The 17,902-nt window shown below is 54.2% G+C and overlaps 1 protein-coding gene across 1 annotated transcript in view; it reads right to left on the bottom strand.

The window, feature by feature from the left end:
* Positions 1 to 1,248: 1,248 nt before the first annotated feature.
* Positions 1,249 to 17,902, bottom strand: part of SPPL3 (signal peptide peptidase like 3) — an 83,127-nt gene continuing 66,473 nt past the window's right edge. Inside the window, 13 exon segments of the mRNA XM_049767836.1 lie at positions 1,249 to 1,565; positions 1,746 to 1,787; positions 1,789 to 1,836; positions 1,838 to 1,857; positions 2,115 to 2,127; positions 2,129 to 2,315; positions 2,612 to 2,775; positions 4,061 to 4,167; positions 5,106 to 5,218; positions 6,942 to 7,020; positions 8,290 to 8,409; positions 9,701 to 9,789; positions 12,587 to 12,664. Of these exon segments, the coding sequence (XP_049623793.1) occupies positions 1,494 to 1,565; positions 1,746 to 1,787; positions 1,789 to 1,836; positions 1,838 to 1,857; positions 2,115 to 2,127; positions 2,129 to 2,315; positions 2,612 to 2,775; positions 4,061 to 4,167; positions 5,106 to 5,218; positions 6,942 to 7,020; positions 8,290 to 8,409; positions 9,701 to 9,789; positions 12,587 to 12,664 (1,132 nt within the window). The 3' untranslated portion in view covers positions 1,249 to 1,493.

Below are 17,902 nucleotides of genomic sequence, written 5' to 3'. Positions count from 1 at the left end.
GACCACACTGGTGTCATTCATCAGTTCCTCCTGGCTGGGAGCTCAGGAGGCACTCCTGACAGGCTCGGGGGACCCTAGGGGATGCCTGGGATCGAACCTGGGTTGGCCGCGTGCAAGGCAAACGCCCTCCCTGCCTTCTGTTGCTCCAGCTGGCTGTTGTTTCAAGTGGGAAGTGAGAAAAATCAATACCAGGGTCTGGGTTGGGTCGATCAGGAGTGAAGGCACTCGCTCTGCAAACTGCTGGATCTGAGGCACCCCAGGGCCCTCCATCACCAGGTATCTAAGAAAGGAGGTCCGTGACAGGCACAACCTTCGACCTCCACCTAGGGGGCTGGGGGGGACACAGACACTCCGTTCCTGGTGGCGGGGGAGCCCGCGTGGAGACGGATGACTCTCCCCTTGGGGACAGGCTGGGCCAGAGGAGGTGCCAAAGGCATCGTCGACTCAGACCAAAGCCCTGAAGCAGGCACCCCTGCTCCTTGTGCCCCGCCTGGGACAGCGGGTGTGGCACCTGGCAGATTCCCAGGGCCAGCGAGGAGCTGGGCCTGCCCACCGGCCGCTGCCCCGCAGGTCAGACAAGGCTTGAGACTCACAACATCAAGAGGACGGCACGTGTTGCTTTTTTCCTTTTTTTTTTTCTTCGTAAAGGAGTGAGGGCATGGAAAATACAGCACACCAATGAAACAAAATGCCAAAAACCAAAAATACAAAAAAATAGAAAATAGAAAAATGTATTTACAGGAAGTACATCACTATGATCGGAGAGCAGGAGCGGGCTGCCGCTATGATACATGCACTGGTGGGGGGACTACACGTGTCGCTCGGCTCGGGGCGGAGCCTGTGGGAGGGAGGCCGAAGGGCCCCAAGTGGCAGGTAGCCTCTCAGCCCTCGCCGGCCCCGCGAGTCTGTCGGACACACGCTCAGCGGCAGGGCCGGGCCGGCCAAGCGCGAGGAGCCGCTGTACATGCTGCGGCCGACGAAGACGACAGCGACGTCTGGGTGGGCAAGTGGGAACTGGGCTCCCCGCGGCACCGCGTCGGTGGGCGCCGGTGGGAAGAGTCACTTCACTCCCACGGAAGAGTTAAGAGATCCAAAAAAAGGGAGAGAAGATACACGACAGAAGGAGGGAGCTTCTGTCTCAGTCCGGACCGCACGTCCCCACAGGAAACTGGTCCCAGATTTCTCGGGGCTCGTGGGAGGAACCTGGTCTGACGGGCGGTCCTGGCCTTGTAGTGTTCACGGGCTTGTGGTGGGCGGCAAGGGCCCGGGCGCCGCCAGGCTCGGGAAGGCTGCGTCTCCTCCTGCACTTAAGAGTCTGGGGGCGGGGGGGGGGGGGGGGCCCCCTCCACGAGCTTTGTTCCTGCGAAGGCAAATCCAGGCCCGTGGCAGGTCCCCAAACAACAGGCCCATCTCTGGGCACCGGGCCGGCTCGGGAAATGGCGCGGCGCCGGGAGTGGAGTCGGCACCAAGGACTCGCCGCACGCTGGGGTCCATCATACTTCCAGGAACCGGGAGCTGCTGGCCTTGGAGTGGAAGGGCTCGGACCACATCCTCCGGAGGTCGCCCTGGAGGCAGGAGGGGAGGCAGGCTCAGGCGAGTGGGTCTGTGCAGGCACCCACCGCTCACACGCCCATGGAGATGGGCTGTTTCCTCCTCCGCCTCCTCCTCCGGAAAGGGGGGGACCAGGACGCTCTCCCTCCTCGTGGTGGAGCACCAACAGAACCCAGGCGGGGCACAACGCTCACCTTCAAGTAGGCCATGGTGAGGAGTGGCAACAAGGTAAAGGGGCACCAGGTACAGCAGCGCGGGCTGGGCCGCCCGGTGGATGCGGGAGGCCCACCGTGGCAGTGAGGAGACCTGTGGTGGCATGGGGACCTCGGTGACGCTTGGGCGAGAGCAACCCCTCCATCTTGGGGGTCGCGGGGGGGTCAGGTGCCGGCAAATGCCCAAGACTGGGCTGCCCTGGTCTCAGCCCTGAGGCCGTGAGTCTGGTCTGACTGGCTCCCCCAGGAAGGGCAATGGGGGTGACGTGGGTGCCCCTGCAGTGCAGATGGGCTGGACCCCGCGTTGCAGACCCTGGCCTGCCTCTGCCTGAGGCCCCTGCACTCACTCACCTACGAAGTAGCCCGATGAGGGTGCAGTGGAAGTAGGACACCTTCTGCATGCGGCCGGAGATGTTGGCCGGCCCCGAGGCGCCACAGGAGTCGCCGCTGGCTTGTTTCTTATAGTTGTCGTAGCGGAGGACGAAGCACAGCAGGAGCCCGGGCATCACGATGTCCCCGATCCCCAGCATGGAGAAATGGCTGCCGGTGGAGCTGCAAGGCAGGGCCCACGCTGGTGAGGCCGCATCCCCCCCTCTGCCCAACCGCCGAAGCCCACCACATCCACGCGGGTGGGTATGTGTGTCGGGTGGACCCCAGCACCGTGGGGCTATATGGGGGGGGGCAGTTGGAGTCTTGCCTGGTGTGGGCACCCTGGAGCCAGCGCCCCACGACCATGGCTGCTCATCCCGGCAGTTTGAACCGGGTCTCGTGTGTGTTGCGAGGGGGCGTGTGCGTGGAGGGGATAAGTGACACCGGCCCTGCCCGGCGACGGACGGGCCCTGGCCCACCTGGGGAAGACCAGCTTGCCAGGCAGGGACAGGCGAGGCACGTCACGCCCCACGCTGGGCCCCAGGTGCAGCTTCCGGGACAGCACGTCCAGGGGGTTGTCGGCTGGCTGCGTGGCCACTTTCACCATGACGTTGCTGTTGAAGATGTAAGCGGAGAAGAAGACCTGCGGAGACAGGACGGGCTGCGGTGAGCCGGGCATCGCTCCCCACACGACGAGCTTGGCACAGCAACGTCAACCTTGGTCTTTATTTTTTTTTATTTATTTATTTATTTATTTATTTATTTATTTATTTATTTATTTATTTATTTATTTGGTTTTTGGGCCACACCCGTTTGACGCTCAGGGGTTACTCCTGGCTATGAGCTCAGAAATCGCCCCTGGCTTGGGGAGACCATATGGGACGCCGGGGGATCGGACCGCGCGGTCCGTCCTACGCTAGCGCTTGTAAGGCAGACACCTTACCTCTAGCGCCACCTTCCCGGCCCGGTCTTTATTTTTAAACTTAAGTTTTTTTTCTTTTTTGGTTTTTCGGGCCACACCCGTTTGATGCTCAGAGGGTTACTCCTGTCTAAGTGCTCAGAAATTGCCTCTGGCTTGGGGGGGACCATATGGGACGCCGGGGGATCGAACCGAAGTCCTTCCTTGGCTAACGCTTGCAAGGCAGACGCCTTACCTGTAGCGCCACCTCGCTGGCCCCAGTTTGTTTTTTCTTTCTTTTTCTTTCTTTTTTTTTTTTTTAAAGGAAGGCAAACTGCCACGTGCAGCGCCTCATTTGGATGTGTCTGGAGTCTTGGAAGTTTGACTACGTTCTCCTACAATGGACCTTGAGAGCTTGTTTGGAGGTTCTAGCAGGGGAGCGCAGCTACTCGTCTACCCTCGACCGAAGAACGGTCCGTCTCTATTCGGGGAAGGCCGTCCTCTTCGACCGAGCGCGCAGCTTCGGGAGGGACGTACATGGAGCGGTGAGGGAGGAAGGGGACACCCGCCTAGCCAGCCAGATCAGCCGAATCAACCCTGGCGATCAATGGGGTGACAGATGTCGCAGCCAGATCGCCCTTACATCCTTGTTTTTTCTTTTTGGTTGTTGGGCCACACCCGGTGACACTCGGAGGTTACTCCCGGTTCTGCGCTCAGAAATCACTCCTAGCTTGGGGAACCATATGGGATGCTGGGGATCAAACCAGGTCTGTCCTGGGTCAACTGTGTGCAGGACAAACAACCTACCACTATGCCACCCCTCCGGCCCCTAAACTTAAGATTTTTAGATTTCGGGAGATTCCAGGAAGTGGCTGTGACAGAACCTGGCACCTCCCACCCGGTGGTACTCGAGGACTACCCCTGACTGGGTGCTCTGGGGGCCCTGCCCACTCAGCTTTTGGGTGCGTAGCTGGGGAGGCCCGTCTGAACTCTCCGGGGGTGTCCCCAGACCCCCCATGCCCGCACTTACCCAAAAGACGTCATAGATGAGAAGGCCCGAGAGCAGCAGGCAGGAGACCTTGAGGCTGGGCAGGCGGACGAAGGCGATCATGGCCACACAGAGCCCCATGGCCAGGGCTGCGGGACAGAGTGGCGTCACGGGGCATCCCTGAACCCTTCTGTTCCTGCCCCCCAACACCTAGGACCCAGCCCCCCCTTTCTAGCACAAGTTGTTCCTGTGTTCACAAGCTTTAAAAAAAAATTCTCAGGGCTGGAGAGATAGCATGGAGGTAAGGCTCATGCAGAAAGAAGGTCATTGGTTCGAGTCCCGGCATCCCATATGGTCCCCTGAGCCTGCCAGGAGTGATTTCTGAGCACAGAGCCAGGAGTGACCCCTGAGCGCTGCCGGGTGTGCCCCAAAAACCAAAAACCAAAAAAAAAAAAAACCAAAAAAAAACCCTAGTGATAGTACAGCAGCAGGGCGTGCCTTGCACTCTGCTGATCCAGGACGGACCAGGTTCGATCCTTGGCGTTCCCATTTGGTCCCCAGAGCCTGCCAGGAGAGATTTCTGAGTGCAGAGCCATGGGTGTGGCCCAAAAACAAAAACAAACCAAACAAAAAAAAATTCTCCTCTTCATCAGAAGGGTTCCCTGTACCCCCAGAGCCCCAGCAGGCGAATGACCTTTCTTGACCTCCAGCCCCTCAGAGGACAGGTCTGGGGCGGCCACGGTGCTGTGCCCACATTCCCGGGACGGGTGAAGGGTGAAGGTGGCTCCTGGCAGGGCCTTGTTCTCATTTTGTCTCTCCCCCTCCCTGATCCTTCCTACTCCGGACTCCTGGCGGGCTCAGAGGACGAAGACTGAACTCATGAATTCAGGTTGGCTGTGCGCGAAGCAAGCGCCTGTCAGCCATCCAATCTCTCCGGCCCCTATGGTACTAGATGACACTCTGGCTTGCTAACATTCACCGGCACCACGAAGGCATTAAATAAACAGCATAAAGCAGAGAGGAGAGGAGGGGAGACCCAACTTCTTCGAGACCCTAAAGGCGGAACAGCGCGCTAGGGAGCACTCACCATCCATGAGAAGCCAGTGGCCGGTGAGGACCCAGATGAGGACGAGCATGACGGACAGAGAGAATGACAGCAACTCAGCGGCGGTGAAACGCCCGCAGCAGCCGAAGGAAATCCTGGAAAACAGGGTGTGCGCTCAGCCGGGGACCCAATCCTGGGCTCGGCACCCAGGCTGTCTTGTGGGGTCCCTCTGGTTAGGGTCGTAATGGCCACGTTACAGGGAACAGGTGAGAGCTACCAGGAGCCCCAAGTTCCAAAGCCTTTGGGAACAGTCATGAGAAGAGACTTCCACACACTTTTTTGTGGGGGGCCACACAGGATAGCGCTCAGGGGTTACTCCTGGCAGGCTTGGGGTACGCTACTATGGGATGCCAGGGATCGAACCCGGGTCCATCCAGGGTCGGCCGCGTGCAAGGCAAATGCCCTTCCACACTTTTGTTAATGTACTTTTTGGGGTTCCACTCAGCAATGTCTGGGGCTACGACTGCCAGCTCAGGGAACCAGACACGCAGGGACTGGCTGGGGTCTCCGGTCTAACCCACTGTACTCTATCTCTGGCCCCAGACACTGTACTTTTCTTTTTTGGCATGTGTGTGTAACGTCGCATTCAGTGCTCAGGGGTTACTCCTGGCTCTGCACTCGGGAATCGCTCCTGGTGTTGCTTGGAGGACCTTATGGGATGTTGGAGACAGAATCCGAGTCAGCCACAGGCAAGGAAAGCATCCTCCTGCTGTGCGATTGCTCCAGCCCCCAGGTGACATGCTTTCGTTTTCCGTGATCAACAGGGGTTATTATCAGCCTCAAGCGAGGCTTCGGGGGCTGGAGGGTGACCACAGGAGGAGGTGAGTCACTTGCTTCGCATGCAGCCAAATCCAGTTCAATGCCGAGCAGTATCCCCCGCACCACTACCAGTGGCCCCTAAGCCCAACTGCTGCGAGTGTAGCCCCCAAAACAATGAAAATGATAAGAAAACAAGGTATTGGGGTTGGAATAAGAGCACTGAGGTGGGGCATTTGCCTTGCATGTGCCAACCTGGGACAGACCCCGGTTTGGTTCCTGGCATCCCAAGCCTCTAGGAGTGATTCCTGAGCACAGAGCCAGGAGTAACCTGAGCGCCACCGGGTGTGGCCCCAAAACCAACAACAACAAAGTGACATAGTAATCTTGGGTTTTATTGTTTTGGGGCCATACCCCATTGACTCTCGGGAGACAAAGTGGGATGCTGGGGATCGAACCCAGGTTGGCTGCGTGCAAGAGCAAATGCCCTCGCTCTCCACTGTGCTGCTATTCCTGCCCAAGACACAGTAATCTGGATTCATTTACTAAGGCTGAACGAGCATTAGCAAGCTCCAATTAGTGGTGGCCACCATTTCTGAGAAGACAGGTGCCCCAGGGGCTGCGTTCCTAGGGCGTGCTGCCTCTCCGACCACAGAGCACTTGTTCCCACTGAGTCACAGACCGAGTGGAGACTTTTGCCACCTCTCGTCCTTATCTAGGTCGGCAGAGATGAAAGACAAGACGGGAGTGAATGGCCACCGTGCTCAACCTCCCGGAAGTCGGCGCAGCGAAGGCTTCAGCAGCCTCAGAGGAGCAGGGAGGGAGCGCAGGAGACTCGGACCCACTCTCCGACGTTACTGATCTATGTTTCCTCTGCTACAAAAAGGTGCAAAAAGAGGAAGCATGTCTGCTGAATGCAAAGGCTAACTATTCCACGGCCCAGCCTTCTGGCACAGGGCCTCCAGCCGAGGCCAGAAATCCAGTCTCCTGACGAAGCGGCCAAGTACGAGGGGAAAAGGACGCGCGGACGTTAGGTCGGAAGAAAAAGGCTCAAGTCCTTACTTGTTTTGAGGCGAACAGGGTCTCGTTAAATACTGGCACATCGGGAGGAGAAGGAAAGCAAACGCTATCGTGGCGAGGACTGTGGAGAGAAAACCCACGGTCATTTGGGCTTTATTTCCGTACCGACCTCAGAGAGACAGTCGTATTTATGGCAGACTTGAGCACCACCCAGAATTCTTCCCTGGCAAGTGGTGACAAAGAAGTCAACTAGTGAAGAAAAGTAACTTCTTTTAGCTTTCGCCTGTATTCTAGAATTATTTTAAACAGCATTCTCCAACCTCTTATTTAAAAAGTGTGTGCGTGGGGGGCCCGCCTAGGATGGGTCTGTCGATTCTCTTCTAACAACAAAACAGAGAGAGACAGGCATCATCTCCTGGCCAATCTAGTAATTACAATTTTTATTTCAGTCACTCCAATCTACAATTTTTTTGGGGGGTTTGGGCCACACCCGGCCATGCTCAAGGGCGACTCCTGGCTCTGCTCTCAGAAACTGCTCCCGGCAGGGCTGGGGGACCATAAAGGATGCCGAGAATCAAACTCGGGTCCACCTTGGGTCAGCTGCTTGCAAGGCAAACGGCCACCCCACCTACAATTTTATAACATTGTCAGTGGTAGGATTTCACGGACACAGTGTGCCAACATCAGACAGTCTACCACAGTGCCAGAACCCAGGTTTCACCCACAGAAGGGACGTGCCCTCCGAGGACTCTCCCGTCAGCCCCCAACACCTGTTTGGACACTCCCATCTGCTCGGAGATCTCCGAGCAGAGAGACCAGAGATCTCCAAGTCCGGATTTCTATCCACAGGAACAAGTGTGCCTGGAACCACTGGCAACCAAGGCTCTGAAAACCAACTAGAGAAGGAGCTGGGCTCCAAGGGCCCTAAAGCTCCTGGGGTTCAACCCCCACCCCACCCGTCCTCCTGTCCACAGCACAGTCCACTGTGCTGTCGAGCCACTTAGAAAGGGGTTTTGGGGCCAGTGCAATAACACAGAAGTAGGGTGTTTGCTTTGTATGCAGCTGACCCAGAATGGATGGTGGTCCGAATCCCGGCATCCCATATGGTTCCCCAAGCCTGCCAGGAGCAATTTCTGAGCACAGAGCCGGGAGGAACCCCAAGTGCCCAAAAACCAAAAAAAAAAAAAAAAAAAAAAAAAAAATGGAGGGAGGCAGGGTGGTTTCCCAGAAAGGAAGGAGGAAAAAACTCCTTCAGGAAGAGACTTCAAGGAGACTCCACAGCTCACAGGGCAGAGGGTTGGTTGGGAGTGGGGAGAAAGGGAAAGAAAACTGAGGGAGAGGGAGAGGAAGGGAGAGACAGACAGACAGACAGACAGACAGACCCTTTTACCTGCTGTACATATTGTAAAAACGACTTGAACTGAGTCGAAGAAGAAGAACATTACAAGGAGAGAGACGGACGCCCCGATGGGGAGGAACAGCGCCTGGGTCGAGTCGATGGTTTGGATACCTGGGACAGAAACGAGCGAGTTAAATCCAGCCAACAGGACGCCCAATACAACCACGCACAGTGGTGGCTGCTTTGTAACTGAATAAGACTCTCCTGGAGAGTGAAGGTGAAAACGAAACATTCTACAATGAGGGCCGGAGAGAGAGCATGCAGCAGGGCATTTGCCTTGTACTCAGCCTATCCAGGACTGACAGACAGTGGTTCGAATCTCGGCATCCCTTGGGTCTCCCGAGCCTGCTAGGAGCTACTTCTGAATGCAGAGCCAGCGCCACCAGGTGTGTTCCCCAACCAAAAAAGAATTCTACAAGGCCCCAGCCCCAAACCAATCAAGACAGAAATCACAGGGGTGGGACTGCCAACCACCGGAGACCTGGTGAGGGAGCGCCCCCTTCTGGGCAGCCACAACCTTGCCGGGGAGGGACCCAGAGCGCCCCTCCAGGCTTTTGCAGAGTGAGAAGGCAGAACAGGGGAGGGTGCAGGCCTGGGATGGCCAGGGAGTGCCCCAGTGGAGGCAGGTTGAACTGGAGCTGACCGGGGTTCAAGCCCCAGCACCTCACATGGTCCCTCGACTGTGCTAGGAGTGGTGTCTGAACACAGAGCGAGGACTAAGCCCAGATTGCTACCGGATGTGGCCCCAAACCAACCAAACCAAAAAAGAGATGAAAGCAAAAGCACACTTAGTCCAGGGGTGGGTCTCGGCAGATGGCTCACTTGGGCTGCGTCCTAGGCATCATCGCACACAACAGCAAGATTTTAGGCAGGAGTTAAAAGCAATACACAAGGGGCCAAAAACGTCTTCATGCAGCAGACCGGGGTTCGATTCCTGGCATCCCATATGGTCCCTGAGCCTGCTAGGAGTAATCCAAGGTGTGGCCCCAAAACAAAATGTAAATCAAAAAGCAGTACCAAAAAAAAAAAAAAAAAAAAATCAAGATTCCAAATGTAAGAGTGTGGCAAATATGAAATAAATTTTATTATTTTTACCAAAATTAATTAGTTAAAAATAATTTTCTGTTTTGTTTTTTGGTCACACTGGCAGTGCTCAGAAATCACTCCTGGCAGGCTTGGGGGACCATACGGGATGCCAGGATCAAACACAGGTCCATCCCAGATTGGCCCACATGAAAGGCAAATGCCCGACGGCTGTGCTATCACTCAGGCCCGTTAAAATTTTTTTTAAACGGAACATCATTGAATCTAACAACAACATATTGAATGGACCATTTATAGAAAGAAGGTGAAGTGAATCAAGGCCACACACACAAAAATGAACGAACACGAAATGCCTTACTATTACTGGTGCTGTTGCCATTGAAAGACCCCGAAGAACTGTTATTATCTTTCTCCTTATCTTGATTTTCAAAGTCCATGTTCAGGGACCTGCAGAGGGAAATATGCACACAGGTTAAGTTTTGTTTTGTTCCGGGCCCTAAGTTTCGTTTTTGCCCAAGGGAGAAGTAGGCCGAAACCGGTAACAAGAGGCATTTTAAAATATTAAAATAGAGGGTCAGAGAGATAGCATGGAGATAGGGCATTTGCCTTGCATGCAGAAGGACAGTGATTCAAATCCTGGCATCCCGCAAGGTCCCCCGAGCCTGCCAGGAGCGATTTCTGAGCATAGAGCCAGGAGGAAACCCCTGAGCGCTGCCGGGTGTGACCCAAAAAAAAACAAAAATTAAAGTAGAAGGCCTAAGTTAGGAAAGAAGGTACATTCTTTTGAAGAACACAGCAAAATAGTCGTTCGCCTCACTAAAAAACCCAAAAACAAAAACAATCTTTCTCCTTCCAGCATCAGTTCCGCAAGTTTCCCTGACTGCACATCAAAGCATTCCACCAAGGCGGAATGGCCCAGGCGTACCTCCGTCCACAGCCTTGATTACTTCCTCATGAACATCTCAAAGGAGACACCGGGAGTTAAAAAGGGCGAGTGTGATTGATTCAAAGGATTTTTGGCAGAGTAGTGTGCGGGACTCTACCCCAGAGGCCTCACGCATGCAAGGCAAGTATCCTAGAGCCCAGCCCGTCTGCCGTCAGCCCCGAAAACGACTGCAGTTGAGAGCACCTACCCCTTACCCTCCCTGCCATCCCGCGGGGCAGATGTAATGCCAGGCCTGGCGCACGAGCCTCAGGTTCCATTCCCAGCACTGCATGGTCCCCCAACTTAGAGGAAATCCCCAACTGGCAGCAAAGCCAGGTGCAGTCCTCCCACCCCCTAAAAAAGCATCTAAAAAATCAGAACAAGAGAAACCGAGTTTGGTTCTATGTGGGGCTTCTTCAGGGCTTGTGGTGGGTTGTACATGCGGCGTGTGGAGACTGACAACAGGTAGCAGTGGTCCTCAAACTTTTTAAACGGGGCCAGTTCACCGCCCCATGGACTGTTGGAGGGCCGGACTACAGTAAAAACAAAAACTATGAACAAATTCCTATGCACACTGCATAACCTTATTTTGAAGTAAAGAAACAAAACGGGAACAGATGCAATCTGTGGCCTGAGGACTGTAGTTTGAGGACCGACCACTACACAGACCTGTGGCGTGTGTCTGGGAGAATGGACAGACAGCAGGGAGCTGAGTGGGGGGGTCGGAACCAAGGCCAGAGGGGGCGCTGGGAAGGCAGCGTGAGTGCCTCAGTGGCTCAAGTGCCTGCCCGGCAAGTGTCAGGCCGTGCGTGGGTCTAGTGCCAGATGCCTCGGATATACTGCACCGAGGCGCTCGGACCGGCTCTGTAGCTAGGAAGCCTGCAAGAAGGACTGAGGCTAGGACAGGTGGGAGGTCACATGCATAAACAGGTCGCATGGTCCCCTGGGGCCAGGTCTCTCCATGGGAGACATTACCTGCCAACGGCCAGGAACTTGGGTCTAGAATAGCCGTCCTAACTGTCAGTCCAGGGACAGGTCTGACTGAGGAAAATTCCCGCCCGTCTGCAAAACCATCACAATGGGTTTCGGCCTCTCACCTGCCGGAGCAGAGAGGCTGGAAACCACTTTTGGCCCCAGAGAGTCAAGAGCCGCTGTAACTCAGTGTAAGGCAGAAACCCAAAATTCCAAAATGAGCAAGGGGTGGCCCAGAGTGACAGCACAGTGGGTAGGGTGACTGTCTTGCACACGACGCCCCCGGGTCGATCCCTGGCATCCTGTGGGTCCCACTGCGTCCCACTAGGAGGAATCTCTGAGCACAGAGTCAGGAGTAAGCTTTGAGTATCACAGGCGATGGCCCAACAACGAAAACAACAACAAAAACAAAACAGTGATCTAAGTGGCTGCCCTTCTCAGCGGCACAGCGGAAATGAAACATGGGAACAGGCAGCGTCAAATGAGGATAGAGTGTTGATTCTGCACAGAACACTTAAGGGGCCAAGCAGAGGAGAGTGGGGGAGACAGAAGTGACAGACAGTGGTGGGAGGTCTGGGCGCTTGGCTGGTGTGGATACAGGAGCTGTATACATCTGGCTGAGGCCAGAGTAGCACAGAGGTAGCTTGTTTGCCAGGATGGACCCGGTTCAATCCTCAGCATCCCATATGGTCCCCTAAGCCTGCCAGGAATGATTTGTTTTGTTTTGTTTTGTGATTTTGGGTCACACTCGGCAGCTCTCAGGGGCTCCTCCTGGCTCTGTACTCAGAAATCACTCCCGGCAGACTCGGGGGACCATATGGGACGCAGGATTCAAACCGCATGCAAGGCAAACGCCCTGCCTCCATGCTATCTCTCCAGGCCCCAGGAATGATTTCTGAGCGCAGAGCCAGGAGGAACCCCTGAGCATTGGCAGGTGTGGCCCCAAAACAAACAAAACAACAAAAAGGCGTTATTGCAAGCTTGCATTAAAATGACCAAGTCTGGGGCTGGAGAGGTGGCGCTAGAGGCAAGGTGCCTGCCTTGCAAGCGCTAGCCAAGAAAGGACCGAGATTTGATCCCCCAGCGTCCCATAGGGTCCCCCCAAGCCAGGAGCGATTTCTGAGTGCTTAGCCGTGAGTGACCCCTGAGCATCAAACGGGTGTGGCCCGAAAAACCAAAAATAAATAAATAAATAAATAAATAAATAAATAAATAAATAAAATGACCAAGTCCGAATGAGCAAGAAGCGCTGAGGGCGAGTCCTGCTCCCACTCTGCTCTTCACCGCCACAGCCGCATTTTTTCCTAGTTCCGACCGAAACCCGTGCCACGTTCTAGGGCTGCTTACCTGAAGCTACCGTAGACTATCAGCAGAATGGAGATGAGGAATGTCGACACTTGACTCGAGTCCACCAGGGAATAGGCCCTAGGGAAACAAAGGGAAAGAAAAGAGTCCTGAGTCACAAGGCAGCAGCAAGACAGCACCAGCTTCTAGCTTCAGGGACGAAGCCTGCTGAGTTTCGGTTTGTGCTTTTAAGGAGAAAGTCGGGTTTAAGTTCGTATCAACAAAATGACAAGGCGAGACTCACGCATGAGACGGAGGGAGCTTAGGAGAAACACCGATTCGTGGCTATTATTAATGAACGCTCACGGAATGCTACAGTAATATAGAATGCCTCTTTGGGGCCAGAGGGTTCGAGGGGTTAAGGCTCTTGCCTTGCGGTGGGTAACCCCAGTTCAATCCAGGGCACCACCAGGAATGACCCGGACCGATCCCTCCCGGCACGTTCCATTTCTGCATTAGCTATGACAGGCTCAGAACGTCCATTCCCAGTTGTAGTATCAGAAGAGCTGCTAAGGGGCCACGCGAGCATTTCAGCAGGTCCAGAATTTGCCGCCTGTGCAGGGATTGGGTTCAACCCCACATGGTCCCACCAGGAGTAATTGCTGAGCACCACCGGGTGTGGACCAACCACCAGCACAGTAATATCGAATCCAAAACAGCTCCCAAGATGGTATTAATGGGGCCGGGCGGTGGCGCTGGAGGTAAGGTGCCTGCCTTGCCTGCGCTAGCCTAGGACGGACCGCGGTTCGATCCCCCGGTGTCCCATATGGTCCCCCAAGAAGCCAGGAGCAACTTCTGAGCGCATAGCCAGGAGTAACCCCTGAGCGTCACAGGGTGTGGCCCAAAAACCAAAAAAAAAAAAAAAAAAAGATGGTATTAATGATTAAAAAGTCAGTACTTAGGAGAGTAGGGGTATGGCCCCTCGGTGAAGCATATGTCCATGCCAAGTTCATGGAAGGTGCTGCGTGTGATCCCGGCACAGCCTCCCGGGGCTGAAAGGGATCCGACCACCCAAGGGTAGGCCGCTCCCAGCCGCCCTCCGGTAGCAGTGCAGGCTCAGGGCCCATTTTCACCGATCACGCTTGACTATGAGCCGCATCTCGCTGGCCCATTTCTCCTGGATTCCTCATCTGAACTGACAACTGTCCCCTCTCTCTCCCCACCTGGGGGAGGAAAACACGGCTCTTCAGGGGCAACCAACAGGTCCAAGCTGAGCCTGCTGTTCCGTGGCCGCCTGATGCCCTCTGCCGCCAGAGCTGGAGACGGGCTCCTGGCCTTCCGTCCCTGAGACAGACAGAGCTTCTACACCCACCAAGGCTACCCCGAACCCTTACTGCCTAACCAATGAGGTGACGGGGTGTCCCTGATCTTGCTGGCTCAGCCGCTTCCAAGCACCCTCCCACCCCACCCATTCATTCTTTTCACGGCTTTTCCGAAAACATCATACTTCTGCTATTTCTTTCATTCAGCCTCCGGGCCAGCCACTCTGCCAAACATGGGGGTCCGCCACCCAAGACAGCCCCAGTCTAAAGGAACAAAGAAGTTAAACTTCGTCTCAAAGAAACGAGAACAGAGGGAACACAGGAGTACAGGTATCAGGAAGGGCACAGGAACTTTCTCCCCCCCCCCCCCACTAAGTCTGCACAACAAAGCAAGTGCCCTCTCCCCTCACTAAACAGTCTCTCGAGGCCCTGTGGGTGAGCATCTGAGGAGATTTAGAACCCTCTTACAGGGCGGGACTCATCATGAGAAGAGGGGAGACATACCAAGGGATCTGAGTGTTTGGTTTTGGGTTGGGGGCGACGCCCGGTGATGCTCAGGGGTGACTCTTAGGCTCTGTACTTGGGGGGTTGTTTCTGGTGGTGCTCAGGGACCCTACGGGATGCCAGTGATTGAACCTGGGTTGGCTGCGTGCAGGCAAGCGCCTGCCTCCCCCGCTGCACAAACCCCCAATCAAGGGACTACCCAGGTTGATCCCCGTCCCCTCTCACTGACTTTGAGGAGACCCCTCTCCCCACCACAAATGAAGCAGTTGCCAGAGTTAGGGCTGGAGAGTGTCCAGCAGAGAGGCGCCTGCTCCGACTGAGTGATCCCTGAAGGGAGGAGCCAGGAATTACGTCCTGAGCACCACCGTGTGTGGCCCCTGAATGAAACGAAGCAAAAGAGAACAGGAAGTCAAGACTAGAGACATTGTCTCTTCCATGTCTGGGAAAAGACAAAACAAAACAAAGAAAATAGAATAACGGGGGCCAGAGAGATAGCATGGAGGTAAGGCTTTTGCCTTCAATGCAGAAGGACGGTGGTTCGAATCCCGGCATCCCACATGGTCCCCCGAGCCTGCCTAGAGCCAGGAGTAGCCCCTGAGCACTGCCAGGTGTGACCCAAAAACCAAAAAGAAAAAAAAAAGAAGAAGAAAGTAGAACAACAACTACAACAAAAAAGACATAAGAAAAAGAATAGTTAAATCCAGACAAGAGCCAGAATGAATATGAAGAAAATTCCTCAGGAATCAGTAATAATGATATGGAAATGGGGCGCCTGACCATTTAAAATAACTCCTCTGAATAAAACTCACAAGACACAACACATGTATACTAAGGGAACAAAATACCAATTAAATAAAGAAGGAAATGCGGGCACAGAAGGAATTCTTCAACAAAGACACCGCAGCTATAAAAAGAATTTCAAACAGAGGCTGGATAAAGAAAAAAACAAAAGAATGAAACAACAACAAAAGCCTTCATGGAAATCATTATAAACAGGCAGGGATAAGTGAAACGGAAGAGAAAATTCCAGCAATGAGGCAAACTGAGTAGGGGAGAAAAAAAAACATGAGCTATTTTATTCCATATTTACTACGAACTATATTATTTAGTTAGTTTTGGGCCATACCCGCCAGTGCTCAGGGGTTCCTCCTGGCTCTGCGCTCAGAAATTGCTCCTGGCACGCTTGGGGAACTATATGGGATGCTGGGGATGGGGCTGTGTGCAAGGCAAACAAACGCCCCGCCACTGGGCTACCACACTGGCCCCTGAACTATATACTTTCTATCAAATAAAATAGGAACGGTTCCTCTCACCTTTGGAGAGGAAACCTGTGGGTGTACCTATTTAAGACCCTAGACCCACCCACTTCTGGGAGGGGTTTTGGGAACCGGATAGTAGGTGTAACCTTACCTGCTAGACCCTCCCATTCCTGGGAGGGGTCTGGGAAATGTTAGATAAGGCGGAACCAAGGGGATTCGGGGCTTTTGGCTCTTGGCCCTTTCTGCGCTGCTGGGCGCTCTGAGGAAGATGGCTGAAAGGAGTTTAGATGCAGGGCCAACAATAACTAGTGCTTAAAAGGTTATGAGATAGGCCACACACATGTGGTGAATAGGGCCTGAATAAAGTTAATGCTTCCTGAAGCCTGCCTGTGAGTGAGTCTTGATTACGCCGATCACCTGGGCCTGGAACCCGCCAGCTGGATGGGGGATGAAGCCACGTGGCTGGGGCCTAAGCACAAAGGCCTCCATCCATCGCCATCCAGCCCCGTCGTTAATTATTTAATGCAACAGAAACCTAAGGCTAACGGGACACGAAGGAGAGACACTAACCAAGACGCCCCTTCGAGGAAGCAACAGCCCGATCTTCCAAACCTAGAGCAAAGAATTTAGCCAAGGATTCCAGGGAGCCGACAACATGGACACTTCGACATGCACAAAACCCTACACAAGACAGACGGCATGGGTACAGGAGATAAGCCCCCGCTATGTGAATGAGAGGCAGCCAGTTGGATCCCTGCGCTCTGTTCCTTGGGATCCCCTGGGGTCCCTGGCGTCTGACCCAATCGTGTGACAACCCAGTGAGACACACAACCAAGGGCACCTTGCCCACAGCAGCAGCAGCAGCGCAGCAGGGACGGGAGGGGACTGAATGCTCCATTCAACCCAACGGGGAACTAAGGGCTTTCCCGGATGAACAGAAGTCCGTGGAGTTCGTTTCTTTATGCTTTCTTTTCTTTTTTTTTTTTTTTGGTTTTTGGGCCACACCCGGTGACGCTCAGGAGTAACCCCTGAGCGTCACCGGGTGTGGCCCAAAAACAAAACAAACAAACAAAAAAAACTCAACACAATTTCCTAAAAAGTAAGTCACAGAGCACAAACATAAAAACTGCACGAGTGTATAATATGCGAACTTATACACACACAGAGGAGTTTCATTTCCAATCTAGATAAATTCTCACCAGGTCATCTATAGAAAGGAAATCATTAAGCAACAACAACCAGGTTCTCTAGGAAATCTCGGATATAACACACGGTGCAAATATTTCCACCTTCCTTTTAAGAATAGGGATGAGAAATTGTCCTCTATAAGTAATGTTTTCTTTAACACCTGCATAAGATTCCAGACCAGGCAGTCACTCTGTTTCTGGGGCCTTGCCCGATGGTGCTCGGGGCTGTTCCTCACTTGGGATCCCCAGAGTAAAAACCAAACACCAATGCATTTATTTTTCCCATCTCCCACTCCCCTTTGCATGTGTGCAGGGGCGAGTCACACACTCATCACAGTGCCGGGGTCACACATGTGGGGCTTCTCAGGTGGTCAAGGGCAGAGAGAGATCAAGGAGCTTTCTTAGGACCTTCCTGAGCTGCCGCATCAATCACTGGCAACTTGGCGCGGCCGGGGTGAAGATTGGCCGAAGGGCTTTTCTCTAGCATGCAAGAGGCCTTGGGTTCCACCCTAGGCATCCGCAGAAAGACTCCCCCACACCAAAAGATCCCCAAAAGAAGCCAGGGGTGAATTTTTAAAAACTAGCTGGACCTCCTCTCCTATGTCTTCTGTGTCATGTTCTTGGCCTGGGGTTTCCCACTTTCTCAGAGCTACAGACCCTCTGCGAACAGTGAAACCCACTTTGCAGGCGCAGGCCCACAGCTCCCCACCGAGAGCCTGCACACCCACTGCAGGGCCCAGGCACTGCCCGGGGATAAGTCGGGATGACGGTCTCCAGAACCAGGAGGAAATGTCTGCGGCCGTCCACGACCCGGTGCTCGAAAACCAGCTCTTGGGTCAAAGGAGCGGAAGGCCTCGGGGGTCCCGGCTTCCTGCAGGCCCTGCGGGTCAGGGTACAGACCTTGTGCCAACGCATCAGGGGGTCTGCAGGGCTCCTGGTTCTTATCGCCATGGCCTGGAAATAAGCAGGTTACTCGCCGCAAAATTAATTGTGGGGCTTTTGAGGATATCATTTCCTCTAGACAGATAAAAGTAATTATCCAATGAGTCTACACAGCGTTGGTTAAAGTGGACTGACTCCCTTGGGATATTTTGCAATATTGAATAC

Source organism: Suncus etruscus, chromosome 2 (assembly GCF_024139225.1).
Source record: "Suncus etruscus isolate mSunEtr1 chromosome 2, mSunEtr1.pri.cur, whole genome shotgun sequence".
NCBI lineage: Eukaryota > Metazoa > Chordata > Mammalia > Eulipotyphla > Soricidae > Suncus > Suncus etruscus.
Note: the sequence above shows the minus strand (reverse complement) of the source record. Positions and strands in the feature narration are given on the sequence as shown.